Here is a 15,835-nt window from a genome sequence, read left to right as displayed (position 1 = left end):
AAGCAGAGTCTTACTTTATAGCAGGTTTTCAACACCACTCTGTAAAAGGTTTAATTTTATTTTTTCTATATATCCTTCATCCTTACACTGTTATCACTTCTAATGTAATTAGAAACTGTTCGTGTATTCTTGTAAAATGCACAATGATTTTATGTAATTTATACAAATTGCATTTTCCTATAAAATACATTTTTGCTTGTTTCACTCAATATATTACATGAAAATTCAGTTGAATTGTTTTGGAAGTTTTAGCCACAGCAACAGACAAGAAAAAGAAATAAAAGGAATCCAAATCAGAAAAGAAGAAGTAAAGCTGTCACTGTTTGAAGATGACATGATACTATACATAGAGAATCCTAAAGATGCTACCAGAAAACTACTAGAACTAATCAATGAATTTGGTAAAGTAGCAGGATACAAAATTAATGCACAGAAATCTCTTGCATTCCTATTATTATGAACTTTCATCAAATTTTTAACTGTGGTCATTTTTAAGTCTTTTGTCATTTACAGACAGTTCTGTGTGTACTCTGATGCTTTTGCAAATATGTTCCTATAAAAGGGTTTCATCTTTAAGAAATTCATGGAAAAGACTCTGACAAGTACAGATTTCTGGTAACTGACTGTACTGCTGAACTGAATGAATAAGCATTTTCAGCACTCTAATGAAAAACTGATGAACTCATAAAAGTGCTAACAAAAGATCAAGATGAAGAAAAAATTAATTACATGGGACTGAGTGAACTGATGAGGATGAGTATAATTTTTGTGACTTTCTGTCTGAATTAAAAAAAAAAAATCCAACAAGGACTCAGAGGCAAAGAATATACAAATCAATTTTCACTGCAAAGTAAAGGAGCTGTTACAGTGGAGGATTACTGGACTGAATGTCAATATTATGACATAGTATGAGTGTGTTTCATGTTTGGTAATTGCAATCATTGTTGCTTTTGCTGTGGTCATCCATGTACAATGCTTGGTGTCAGTCTATTTATCTCTTGTAAAAATAAAATACAGTGTGTGTGTGTGAAAAAAAAAACATACAAGGGATGTATTTCAGTATATAGAAATAAGCAATAGTGACTGTAACAGTTGGCTGTATCCGCATGTTTGTAAGTTGCTTAAGGAAGTGATATTAACTTTTTGTAATTAATAAATCTGTCTTCTGTCTGGGTCTCTTTAAACTATTATACACTGAACTTCTACACTATTTTAATATTATGATATTTGACTAAAGATTTTAATTTAGGTACATAGATTTATGAGTGATAAGACTATGCATTGTGAAAATATTTATGTACACTCTGTGGCCTATTTAATGATAATTTCTACTTTGCTCATCATGTCAGTTGATATAACGAAAAGCAGCTTGAATCAGAATGTTTTCTCTTAGGGTTAGAAATTTAATTATGCAATTAATTGGAAAATAAGTTACAGTGGAAATAATCTTGTGTTATACCCAGTGTTCTATTATTTTTTTATATAAAGGTTCACATTGTGTTTGTAATCTGACATCACAATGATGGTATATTGACCTTCAATAAGTATGTGTCATTAGACAAAACATTGAAAATATATACATCTAGTATTGCACTATTTTCTAAAAATGATATTCCTCTTGAAAATAATAATGCATAAACAAGTATAGGATGACTCCACAATGTGAAAGTGTTTGGGCATTTCCCATAATATAACAGATCAGCTTTAAACAACAGATATAGATGAGCTGGCTTAATTCTAACTCTGTAAATTTGATTAATTCTGGGCACGATTGCAAAGAAAGTACGTGATCATCATTACTAGAACCTGAACATGGGCTTGGAAGGCCTCTTGAGTTCCTCCTAATCTGATCTTCCACTTAGACTAATAGCCCTTCTACAATATCCCTAACAAACATTCACCAGATTGTGGTGAAATTCTTTAGGGATGAGGAACTTCATCAACTAGCTTTGATTGGATCAATCAAATCAACTAGCTTTGATTGGATAACTCTTAATAAAAATATCCTTTCTTATATTGAGCCCCCCCCAAAAAAAGAAATCTCTTGCATTCCTAAACACTAATGATAAAAAATCTGAAAGTGAAATTAAGGAAACACTCCCATTTACCACTGCAACAAAAAGAATAAAATACCTAGGAATAAACCTACCTAAGGAGACAAAAGACCTGTATGCAGAAAACTAGAAGACACTAATGAAAGAAATTAAAGATGATACAAACAGATGGAGAGATATACCATGTTCTTGGATTGGAAGAATCAACATTGTGAAAATGACTATACTACCCAAAGCAATCTACAGATTCAGTGCAATCCCTATCAAACTACCACTGGCATTTTTCACAGAACTAGAACAAAAAATTTCACAATTTGTATGGAAACACAAAAGACCCCGAATAGTCAAAGCAATCTTGAGAAAGAAAAACAAAGCTGGAGGAATCAGGCTCCTGGACTTCAGACTATACTACAAAGCTACAGTCATCAAGACAGTATGGTACTGGCACAAAAACAGAAATATAGATCAATGGAACAGGATAGGAAGCCCAGAGATAAACCCACACACTTATGGTCACCTTATCTTTGACAAAGGAGGCAAGAATATACAATGGAGAAAAGAAAGCCTCTTCAATAAGTGGTGCTGGGAAAACTGGACAGCTACATGTAAAAGAATGAAATTAGAACACTCCCTAACACCATACACAAAAATAAACTCAAAATGGATTAAAGACCTAAATGTAAGGCCAGACACTATCAAACTCTTAGAGGAAAACATAGGCAGAACACTCTATGACATAAATCACAGCAAGATCCTTTTGATCCACCTCCTAGAGAAATGGAAATAAAACAAAAATAAACAAATGGGACCTAATGAAATTTAAAAGCTTTTGCACAGCAAAGGAAGCCATAAACAAGAATAAAAGACAACTGTCAGAATGGGAGAAAATATTTGCCAATGAAGCAACTGACGAAGGATTAATCTGCAAAATATACAAGCAGCTCATGCAGCTCAATATCAAAAAAACAAACAACCCAATCCAAAAATGGGCAGAAGACTGAGATAGACATTTCTCCAAAGAAGATATACAGATTGCCAAAAAACACATGAAAGGATGCTCAACATCATTAATCATTAGAAAAATGAAAATCAAAACCACAATGAGGTATCACCTCACACCAGTCAGAATGGCCATCATCAAAAAATCTAGAAACAATAAATGCTGGAGAGGGTGTGGAGAAAAGGGAACCCTCTTGCACTGTTGGTGGGAATGTAAATTGATACAGTCACTATGGAGAACTGTATGGAGCTTCCTTAAAAAACTTTTTAGAACTACCATATGACCCAGCAATCCCACTACTGGGCACATACCCTGAGAAAACCATAATTCAAGAAGAGTCATGTACCACAATGTTCACTGCAGCACTATTTACAATAGCCAGGGCATGGAAGCAACCTAAGTGTCCATCGCCAGATGAATGTATAAAGAATATGTGGTACATATATAAAATGGAATATTACTCAGCCATAAAAAGAAACAAAACTGAGTTATTTGTAGTGAGGTAATTAGAGTGAAGTAAGTCAGAAAGAGAAAAACAAATACCGTATGCTAACACATATATATGGTACCTAAAAAAAAAAAAAAAGGTTCTGAAGAACCTAGTGGCAGGACAGGAATAAAGACACAGACGTAGAGAATGGACTTGAGGACATGGAGATGGGGAAGTGTAAGCTGGAACGAAGTGAGAGAGTGTCATGGACATATATACACTACCAAATGTAAAATAGATAACTAGCAGGAAGCAGCCACATAGCACAGGGAGATCACCTCGGTGCTCTGTGACCCCCTAGATGGGTGGGATAGGGAGGGTGGGAGGGAGATGTAGGAGGGAGGGGATATGGGGATATATGTATATGTATTTTTGATTCACTTTGTTATAAAGCAGAAACTAACACAGCAATGTAAAGCAATTATACTCCAATAAAGATATTAAAAAATAAAAAACTAAAAAACAAGGACCTACTTTGTAGAACAAGGAACTGTATTCAATATCTTGTAATAACGTATAATGGAAAAGAATCTGAATAACAATATATATATATATATATATATATACACTTATCTTATTATCTGATACCTGACAGAAGAGATAGAAGTATTATGTCTCACCTATATATTAGAAAGTTGTGTGGGTAATGGTAAAAAAAAAAATTCCTAGAGAACAGGAAGATTACTTGTGTAGGAGTTAATAGGTAAAAATCAACATGAAAAAAATTCTAAGCATGTCCCAAAGTATGTAGTTTCAGATATTTTCAAAATGCCACTGAACTGTGAGCTATAATATGTGAAAGGGTAGTATTTAAAGATAACAGTGATCCAGTATGGAATTATCTTATCACCATCAAGGGGGTAAGGAATGTGGATTTTTTTCTAAACACTAAGAAAAGAAATGAATATATAGAACTCTTTTTGTACTATGAAATAATCCCAATAATTTTCCTTCTTTCTTTTTGAAATTTGTATTCTCTTTCATTTGTAACATTACCACAGTCTGTAAATATTCCAGTTTCTTCCTCAACCTAAACAATTTGTTGAAAAACAAGAGGGAGGAATGAAGGAAGGAATGAAGGAAGGAAGAAAGGAAAGAAGAAAAAACGAAAGAAAAAGAAACCTTTTCTTATTAACTCTGCCTCCCTGTTGCATGCTTCTTCTCCTCACGAACCACTTATTGAATGTTTGTCTGTCCTCACATTTCTCTTTAAGGGTTTACACCACTTTAATGGTTCACACTTACAGCAGAAGTCTGGTTTCTTTTTGAGGTTTCAGCCAGCCCTGTCTTCTCATCTGGAGCTCAGGGTCCTCTTCCAGACTCATTCAGGTTGTTGGCAGAAGTGAGTTGCTTGTGGTGTAGGGTTCCGGTCTCCATTTTCTTGCTGGCTGGGGTCTGGGATTGCTCTTAACTCCCAGAGACTACTCTGTTTCAGCCAGGTGGACTTCTCACAACATCACATCTTGCTTCTTCTAATCCAGCAGAAGAATATCTCTGCTGCATTCTCTTCTAAAGGCATACATGATTAAGTTAGGCCCACCCAGCATAATCTTTATTTATTTATTTATTTAAATTAATTAATTGATTGATTGATTAATTAATATTTGGCTGCATTGGGTCTTTGTTGCTACGCGTGGGCTTTCTCTAGATGTGGCGAGCAGCGGCTACTCTTCGTTGCGATGTGCAGGCTTCTCTTGTTGCAGAGCACAGGCTCTATGTACACGAACTTCAGTAGTTGTGGCATATGGGCTCAGTAGTTGTGGCTCGTGGGCTCTAGAGTGCAGGCTCAGTAGTTGTGGTGCACGGGTTTAGTTGCTCCGTGACATGTGAGATCTTCCCGGACCAGGGCTCAAACCCATGTCCCCTGCATTGGCAGGTGGATTCTTAACCACTGTGCCACCAGGGAAGTCCCTAATCTTGCTTTTGATTAACTCAAAGTAAAGTAATCATGGACCTTATTAATTTCTGTAAACTCCCTTTGCCATATAATGTAGTATAATAAGTGATATCCCATCACATTCATAGCTCCACTCAGACTCAAAGGATGGGTTTTATACTGAACAAGTGCATAAGAGGCAGGAATCTTGAGAGTCCTTTTAGAATTCTGCCTTCCATAACTCTCTAGGCCATCTAATTTCCAAACTTTCATAGGTGCAACTTCCACATTATTCTTTGATTGACTATCCTTATCCTCCAGTTCCACCACCAATACTTTACATAACACTCTCATTAGTTTTGCAGGAACTTAGCAATATTCTCATAAGTAATTTCCCTGCCCTGAGTTTCAAGTGTTTCCAAACTTTCTCCATATTGATGCCAAAGTGATCTCTCAAAAATACATCTCCACGTGACCCTTCATACAGAGCTCTTCATTGCCTTCAGCATGAAGTCAAAACTCTATCTCTTTATTACGGCAGCTGAGATCTCCTCAACCTACTTTAACTGCCACCAATCCTCTTCGCTACCCCAGGAACCTTTTGATATAGTCAACCTGGGCTTTTTCTAATTCACCCAACTACCAAATACAGCAAGTTCTTTCACATGGATATGCTTTGCTTAATTCATGTACCTCCCACTCTTCTCTGAATTAGCTTACATTCTTTAGACTCATCATTTGCTCCATTGAACCATTTATAAATTCAACATCTCATTTATTTACATTTAAACGTTAAATAGTTACATTAGAAAACATTTGGTGGCATCACCTTCTCCAAGTCAAGTCAGAAGAAAGTACTTCCTCTAGAGTCACATCCTTTTTAATTTTAACATCTAGAACAGTGGTTATTCCATTGTGAGTTATTTGAAAATGTCTCTCTGACAGAAATTAGCTACTGGCAGGTGGATTATTGCTTATTCATCATTATATTCCCAGTACTTTGTACTATATTTTGCAGTGCAGGAAGAAAATATATGCTTCTTGATATAAATTAAATCCAAGAGTTGTAAACTGACAAAGGGATCTCACTGAACTCTCTTTCATTCCCACAAAACAAGTGTCTCTGTGTGTGTGTGTGTGTGCACATTGGGTTTTTTGATGGAAGACTCTCTCCTAGTACTGTAGGGTAAACTTTTATGTACCTCCTTCCATTTGTTGATAGCAATTCTTGCCTTATATGAAGATAATATTCCAGCCTCACTGTAAGAGCATGCTGCAGGTTCTGGGCTGGAATACCTTGACTCCTCTCTCTCCTCGAATTACAGAAAGTTACTGATATGGTTGTTGGGTCAGGCAAACCTAGGGTCAATTGCTGGCACTAGCAACAACTAGATGAGGTGCCCCAAGTGAGCATTTTACATTAGATTCTTCTCCCGTGAAATTGGTAGCATATCAGTAGCATTAAATTGTAAGGATTAAATAACATAACATTTGTAAAGCATTTAATCTGATAACTAGTACTTGGGAGACATTTAATAATGGTAAATGAGGATGAGGATGAGGATGGTGGTGAGTGGTAGTAGTAGCGCCAGCTGGCCTCGGAGATGGTTTTGAAATGTGGTACAACTAACCAGAAAACTCACAATTGCAAGAACATACTTACAAATCATTCTAAACAGCATGACATATGGCCCATAGACCAATGGAACCCCACCAGTTAGAATATTATGTCCCCAGAAATACAAATTTCCTTAGGCACCATGAGAGCTTTTTGCAGTTAACAAAAATCTTCCTCACTCTTAAAGAAACCAGTGTGGGTAAAATCTGATATTTTTCTCTGAATGTAGCAGTTTTATTACACAGTATGGAGGTGTGTTCGTTCCTGCCCTATTTGCCAGAAAGGGGCCTCAGGAGCTGGGGAGGTTTACTACTCAGGGATTGGCAGCATATATAAGGAGTTATGATGCAGATTGTGTGAAATATCTTAATCAGAAAACTCCTGGTGGACTTTCTGTGGCCCCCAGAGTATGAAGCTTCTCAAGGGTTCGTTCTACCTCAGGGCCGCCTTCCCCTCGTACTTCATTACAGTTATTTTTGTCATTTCTATGCAGGGATTGGAATGGTACTTCCTTGACTTTGTATCTAGGTAAAAGTTTGTTAAAAGTAAATTTGTCAGTAAAAAACCCAAAACAAACCACCTGCTCTATGCACAGGCTCACTCCTAATCCCCATACTACCCCACACCCAGCTGACAAATATATCAGCCTCCAATAACACTTGCATGAATTTTTTACATTTCTAAGAAAAGTTTCCATTTCTTTTTTTAAAATGTCATTAATTCTTTCTTAAAGCACTTTATCTATCACATTCCAGGGTTTTGCACTGGTAATGTACAGAATAGAACTGAGTCACGTCCCTCTAAATGCTCAAAGCCCATTGAAGAAACAGACATAAAACTTGATGATTACAACAGGACATATTTATGATGAGAGCATCAAAGGGCATATATTTATCCTGCAGGAAGGTCAGCACCAAGTTTGTCAGGAGACAAGGGAGAACAGAGTATGGGAAAAACAGAAGTGACTAATACCATATTCAGCATGCCTGGAGCTCTGGGTGCAAGTGGGACAGCAAGTGGCAACTGAAACTGAACATGCAGGCAGGATGCATGTTGCAAAAAACCTTACAGGCATTCTAAAGCATTTGAATTTAAATAATGTAACAGAAACTGCTCAGTATGAAATTGAATCTTTCTCCTTTCCTAGAAAAGCACATTTCTACAGATCCTTGCGAAGCAACTGAAGAATTCAGGCACCTTATTTGAGGCTCCATAATATACAGCAGTTCCCTGCTTGGTGAAGTATCAACCTGAATGATAAGAAAATAACGTTTTTCCTCTAGGCCACAATCTATCAGTTATATAGAAATATCAGTTTAGGAAACATTCTCAAACAGAACCTCAGTGACTCATAGGGTCTCAGCAGAACACTTCGTCACTTACTCTTCCAAATTCTGCATCAGATTAACCAGGCAATTATTTTCAGCATGACTCAGACAATCTTGAACAAGCATTGTTTCATAAGGTCTATAAATAAAAACAAAAGCTGTAAAAAGGTGTAGACCTCTCTCTATTTGATGACAGTGAGTTCACAGGAAAACATAGCTAATAGAAAAGTGAAAAGTATTGCCTGTAAGAATAAAGAAAAGAGAGTATACTTAGGTAGTCTTCTGTGAATTGTATTACATTATAGAGAAAGAAAAGTAATATACTTTAAAATGGATTGTGCTAATGTATGCATGACTATACTATACAAAATTATATGTAACTCACACTTCTTCAGTCACCTTTGTTATTACAGTGTACATTACTGGTGTAGCTTTCTTGAGAACATTCTCTAACACATTTATTTTAAAACACAAGAAGAGATATGGTTGTCCTACCTTTAAATTCTCCATTTTCAAAACTTTTACTGAGCATCCATGAAATTTGAATCATGATATTTGTGCTTTTATTGCTTAGATTTGAATGTGCATTCTGTCTCTTCTGTTAAACAGTATATTTCTAGGAGCTAATTTTTCTCATTGGGCTAAGAGTTTCCTGGGTTGATGATATCCCCTTTATTTCATGCTCTTCCTATAGAAAGAGACCAGCAACTATGACTCCTCTTAATATCTGGTACAATGATGTATACACAGTATCATGAATAAGAAACAACTAGTTAAAATATCATTTCAATTTAGATATGTATAGTCAGATAGTTACTCCTTAAGAATGGAGACAATGTCTTTGTTGTTCACTGTTTCACCCCAGTGCTTCCCACAGTTTTGCCAAAATGAAGATGTTCAAAATATGTTAGAAGAATATATACAAAGTTATACAAAAATAAATTTAATAAGCATATATTAAGTTAGCTATTATTAATAAAGCATTGAGTTTGGGTCTGTGCAAGATGTATCAGTCCCCAAAGTATAAAGTATAATGCCTGTTTTCAAAGAGTTTCAAATCAGGTATAGCCAAGATGGAGGAATAGGAAGACCTTGAGCTCACCTCCTATCCCCCCAGCACCCCCTCCCACCCACGCCAAAATCACAAAAATTTACAAAGTAATTATCAATGAGAACTACCCGAAGACTAGCAGAAAAGATCTTCTACAACTAAAGATATAAAGAAGGAACCATAGGAGTATAGGAGGGGTGGAGATGTGGTATAGTCAGGACCCATACCCCTAGGTAGGTGACCCACAAACAGGAGGAGAATTACAATTGCAGAGATTCTCCCCAAGGAGCAAGGTGTCTGAGCCCCACATCAGGCTCCCCAGGCCAAGGGTCTTACACTGGGAAGATGAGCCCCCAAAATGTTTAGCTTTGAAGGCCAGTGGGACTTACTTGGAGTTCCAGAGGGCTGTGGGAAATAGAGACTCCACTCTTAAAGGGCACACACAAAACCTCACAAGTTCCAAGGGCCAGGATAGAAGCAGTGATTTGAAAGGAGCCTAAGTCAGATCCTCTTGGAGAATCTCCCAGAGAGACAGGAGGCAATTGGGACTCACCCTGGGGACATAGACCCTGGCAGCAGCCATTTTGGGGAGCTCATCCCACCATGAGGACACTGGTTTTGGCAAGAGCCATTTTGGAATCCTCCATCTTAGCTTGTTAATACTGGGACCCAGCCCTGGTCACTAGACCTGGGACACTTCAGGTCAAGCAGCTAGCTGGGAGGGAAACAGCCTCAACAACCAGCAGGCCCCCAGAACCCCCAGCCACCACAGGACCCAGCCCCACAGACCAGTGGGCCAGCACTAGCCCCAGGATCCCTGGGCCCCATAGCCAGCCATCAGATCCCACCTCACCCACCAGGATGCAGGCACCAGCCCCAGGACCATCTGGGCCACTACCCTGCCCACTGCAGGCCAACACCAACTCCAGGACCTCCAGGGCCCTGCTTCCCAAGACACTGAGACCCAGCTACACTCAGCAGTGAGCCAGCAGTAGCCCTGAGACCCAGCCTCACCCACCAGTAGGCAGACACCAGCCCTGGGACCACCTGGTCCACAGCCCCACCCACTAGCAGGTAGACAGCAACCTCAAGATTACCAAGGATCTGCAGCCAGCTGTGTATCCAGCCCACTCACCAGTGGAAAGACACCACCTCCAGGAACCCTAAGCCCCACAGCCTGAGACCCCTGAACCTGGTTCCACTCACCAGTAGGCTGACACTATCGCCAGGACCCAGCATCATCCACCAGTGGGTGGACACCAGCCCCAGGATGCCCTGAGCCCCAGCCCCACCCACCAGATGGTGGACACCAACTCCAGCTTGAGAAAGAAGGACAAAACTGGAAGTGTCATGCTCCCTGATTTCAAACTACACTACAAATCTACAGTAATCAAAATGGCATGGTAGTGGCACAAAACAGACACATAGATCAATGGAACAGAATAGAGAGCTCAGAAATGAACCCACACTTATGTGGGTAATTAATCTATGACAAAGGAGGCAAGAATACACAATGGGGAAAAGACAGTATTTTCAATAAGTGGTGCTGAGAAAACTGGACAGCTACATGCAAAAGAAACAAACTGGACTACTTTCTCACACCCTATACAAAAACAAATTCACAATGAATTAAAGACTTAAATGGAAGACCTGAAGCCATTAAATTTCTACACAAATCATAGGTAGTATACTCTTTGGTGTCGGTCTTAGCAATATTCTTTTGGATAAGGCTCCTCAGGCAATAGAAATATAAGGACAAAATAAACAATTGGTACCACATCAAAATAAAGGCTTTTGCACGGTGAAAAAAAAACTACCAATACAGAAAAACCTCCTACTGAATGGTAGAAGATATTTGCACACTATATTCAACAAGGGTTTAATATCCAAAAAAATATATAATTTATACAACTCACCATCAAAAAAACAAACAACCCAATTAAAAAAATGGGCTGAGGTCCTGTATAGACATTTTTCCAAAGAAGACATACAGACGAACAGTCAAATGAAAAGATGCTCAACATGTCTAATCATCAGGGAAATTCAAATAAAAACCACAGTGAGATATCACCTCAAACTTGTCAAAATGACTATTATCAAAAAGACAACAAATAACAAGTGTTGGAGAGGATGTGGGAAAAAGGAACCCTCATGCCTTGTTGTTGGAATGTGAATCGGTGCAGCCACTATGGAAAAAAATATAGAGATTCATTTTTAAAAATTAAAAATAGAACCAACATATGATCTAGCAATTCCACTCCTGGGTATTTATACAAAGAAAACAAAACACTAATTTGAAAAGGTACATGTACTCCTATATTCATTGCAGCATTATTAATAATAGCCAAGATGTGGAAGCAACTTAAATGTCCATCAATGTTTGAGGGGATAAAGATGTAATATATATAATTGAATGTTATTCAGCCATAAAAAAGAATAAAATCTTACCATTTGCCACACACGGATGGACCCAGAGAATATTATGCTAAGTAAAATAAGTCAGATAGAGAAAGACAAATACAGTATGATTTCATTTACATGTGGATCTAAGAAACAAAGCAAATGAACAAACATAATGAAACAGAAACAGACTCATAGATACAGAACAAACAGGTGGTTGCCAGAGGAAAGCTGTTTGAGGGCTGAGGGGAGGAGAGAAATAGATGAGGGAGATTTCAGGTATAAAATAAATGAGTCACATCTGTGAAATATATAGTGCAAGGAATATAGTCAATAATTATGTAATATCTTTGTATGGTGACAGATGGTAACTAGACTTATCATAGTGATTACTTTGAAATCTATGGAAATATCAAATCACTATGCTGTGTAACAGGAACTAACATAGTGTTATAGGTCAATTCTACTTCAAAAACAAACACTCTCATAGGAAAAGAAATCATATTTGTGGTTACCAGATGTGGGGATGGGGAGAGGGGGAATTGGATGAAGATAGTCAAAAGTATAAACTTCTAGTTATAAGATAAATAAGTACTAGGGTTGTAATACACATCATGATAAATATGTTATCTATGAAAGTTGTTAAGAGTAAATTCTGAGTTCTCATCACAAGGGAAACATTTTTTTTCTATTTCTTTAATGCTGTATCTATATGAGATGATGTTGCTCACTAAGCTTATTGTGGTCATCCTTTCATGATGTATGTGATTATTGTGATGTAACCATTAAACTTACACAGTGCTGTGTGTCAACTATCTCCCAGTAAAACTGGGAGAAAAATAAAATAATTTCAAATCAGTCAGGGAAGAAAGGCCTGACTACCTATAACAAAAAGGAGTCTTAATGGCACCTGGAAGAAGGAAAAAAAAAGCAATACCAGCAAAAAATAATAAAACAAAAAAATATTTTTAAAAGTTCAAATATAAATGAAAGCAGGTGGATATTTCAGTAGGAGAGAGCAAAAATGATTGAAGACTATGGACAAGGGTTAGGGTTATTCAGAAGTGAAAACGTCTTACAAGAGTGTTACTCTAATATGCATGATTACCTCTAGGTAGCTTGTGAAAATGCAAATTCTTGTGCTCCATCTGAAGAGTGCCTAAGTAGTTCTGGGGTGGAGTTGAGGAATCTGCACTTTATAAAAGAATTTCAAGTGGTTTTGATGCCCCGGTGCTGGACCACACCGAGAACAGTGAAGGATGCAAAAGGAAAGTGGAAGTCATATTATAAATGTATCCAGTGGGTAGTATGAAGACAGATTGTGAGGACCCATGGGAACGAAGAGCCTATGGAAGATGAAGAACAAACAAGTTGTGTTTTTAGGTAGTTGTTAAGCAGAAATTATTCTCTTATCTGAAGTTAAAACACAGCAACAACAAAAACCTCATTATTGAGCATTTTTAAAGTACAGGAAAGTAAAAAAAAAGTATACATAAACCAATATTCAGCTATAAAAGATAAGTAATTTTGACATTTGGAAGATGTCTTTCCATACCTTTATAACAAATGTTTTATTTGCATGTACGTGTACACTTGTGTGTATATTCACATGAAATATACACACAACAATAAGTACACTGTATAGTAATCTATCTTTTCTCTTAATATATCACTTTATATCTATATCAATATTTATCTTGTTGCATGACAGTTCACATTTTATTTTACCAATAATCTGAAGTAAATGTTTAAGTAGTTTCTAAATTATCATTGCAATATATAATGATGTGTTGAATATCACAACACATCACTGCATTCTTGCCCACTTTCCCCCATTAGACACATATTTAGAAGACGAATCACCAGACATTAGATACTTAAAATATCAATACATTTACCAAAAGCTCTGAAGAACTCTTTTAAGAATTAGGAAAGTATCCTTTTAATTCATATTTCTTTTTGTTTATTGTACTTATTCATGGTCCTCAGCCATGAATAATCTATTTGGGAGAATAATAATCATTACCAATAACTAAGAATTACTAAAACCTAGACTTTTCTACTGATCTAAATTATATCAGACATGCCTTGATAGTTACATACCCTAGAGGTGATGAGACTTTTTGGACTCCAATTTATGACTTAATTTGTCCATTTTGCAGACATATTTTAACCATGGTCCTATTCTGTGCCAGGTGCAGTATAGGGTTACAGATACATAAGACATAATCCCTGTTCTCAAAGAATTCAATCTAGAACTCTGTAAGTCGTAAATTATTGGATTATCAGAAGAATGAAAGCATATGTAAACATTTATCAGTATATGGTGGTAACTCACATTAGTGAACAATCAAACATCAGTCAGAGAAGACAATGTAAAGAAAGAATACACTGAAAAATGTCCTAAATTAGCTTAGAAAGAAATAGTTTGAGCATGGCCTTGCAAATTTGCATTGTCTTCACACTGTAGATTATGGGATTCATTACAGGAGGGATGAGCAGACAAATATTGGCAATGAGAGTATGCAGAAGGGGAGGGGCATGCTTCCCAAACCTAGGCACCAGTGACAAGCTCATCATGGGGATGTAGAAGATGGCAACAGCACTTATGTGTGATACACAGGTACCAAAGGCCTTTTTCCACTCCTCTGGGGAGGCAATGCTGAGCATGGAATGGATGATCAGGACATAGGAGAGAAGGATCAAGACAGAGTCCAAGGCACCAGTAGAGATGACAATGGCCAGACCAAATGCACTGATGATCTCAGTGTCTGTGCATGAAAGCTTCATCACATCAGGGTGGAAACAATATGGATGGTGAAAACATGACTTCCACAAAAGGACAGACGCTTAAGGAGCAGGAGTAAAGGCACTACAACCGTTGTCACCCTAATAACAATTGCAAAGCCCACTTTGATGATTCTTGAATTGGTTAAGATTGTGCCATATCTCAGTGGGTTACAGATGGCAGTGTAACGGTCAAAGGCCATTGCCAGGAGTAACAAGGACTCCATTAATGTGAAACCATGGATAAAAAACATATGGCCAATGCAGACATCAAAGCTGATTTCTCGAGCATTGAACCAGAAAATACCCACCATGGTGACCAACTTGGAAAGGCACAGCCCTAGGTCCGTGAAGGACAGCATGGAGAGGAAATAGTACATGGGTTCATGGAGGCTCAACTCAGTGCTGATGACAAACAAGATCATGCCATTCCCTGAGATGGCAATGGCAAAGAGACAACAGAGTAGGATGGAGATCCAGGCATGGTAAGTTTCAAAACCAGGGATGCCAGTAAGGAAGAAGACTGCAGAGTGGAAAATGCTCTGGTTGAAGGATGGCATGATGAGTGAAGGAAGCAGACTTCCCTGGGGAAAAGGAACATGTCCTGCAAAAACAGGGCCCACTTGTTATCTCTAGGCTTCAGTATATATCCATATACACATATAAAAAAGATTAGATTAGATAATGGTAAGATATTTTCCACTTCTATGATTCTATGGTCATGGGCAGATAGGGCATTTCTATACAAATCTAGGGCAACACAAAAGGCAATTCATCCTGCTTCTTCACTTCTCACTTTCCAAGGCAAAAACCCTTAAGAGATCCATTAAGAGTTAAAAGTCTTTGCATACCCAATGAAAACAGTATAGTTAGGATACTATTAATATTTTACAGAAGGATACTTCTGTTTAAATAAATATGCAAGAACTATTGATAAAAATGAAATACTAGGAAAGAAGCAATTCAATCTGTGCAAAGAAACTACAGTGTGTGATGGTTGGTAAAGCGTTTATTCAAGTAATACCTGTGAAGCTGGTATCGTTTAAGGGAAATTCTCCTTGAAGAAACAGGGCTTAAGTTAACCTTAATAAGAACAAAAATTCATTGCAAACTAGCAGATAATAATTGGAGCAGAATGATCTAAGTAAGGTTCTTAATATTCCATCATAACAAAAGGACACTGAAAATGAATTGAGGGGTTTGGAGGTGGGGGTGTAGTTCCTCAGAAAGC

The 15,835-nt window shown here is 37.4% G+C and overlaps 1 protein-coding gene across 1 annotated transcript; it reads right to left on the bottom strand.

The window, feature by feature from the left end:
• Nucleotides 1–14,220: 14,220 nt before the first annotated feature.
• Nucleotides 14,221–15,164, bottom strand: LOC132369820 (olfactory receptor 51F1-like). The gene is given in 2 exon segments (XM_059929504.1): nt 14,221–14,639; nt 14,642–15,164. Coding segments are annotated over 2 exon segments (942 nt in total).
• Between the last annotated feature and the right edge of the window lie 671 nt (nt 15,165–15,835).

The sequence above is a fragment of the Balaenoptera ricei genome, chromosome 8, assembly GCF_028023285.1.
Source record: "Balaenoptera ricei isolate mBalRic1 chromosome 8, mBalRic1.hap2, whole genome shotgun sequence".
Lineage (NCBI taxonomy): Eukaryota > Metazoa > Chordata > Mammalia > Artiodactyla > Balaenopteridae > Balaenoptera > Balaenoptera ricei.
Note: the sequence above shows the minus strand (reverse complement) of the source record. Positions and strands in the feature narration are given on the sequence as shown.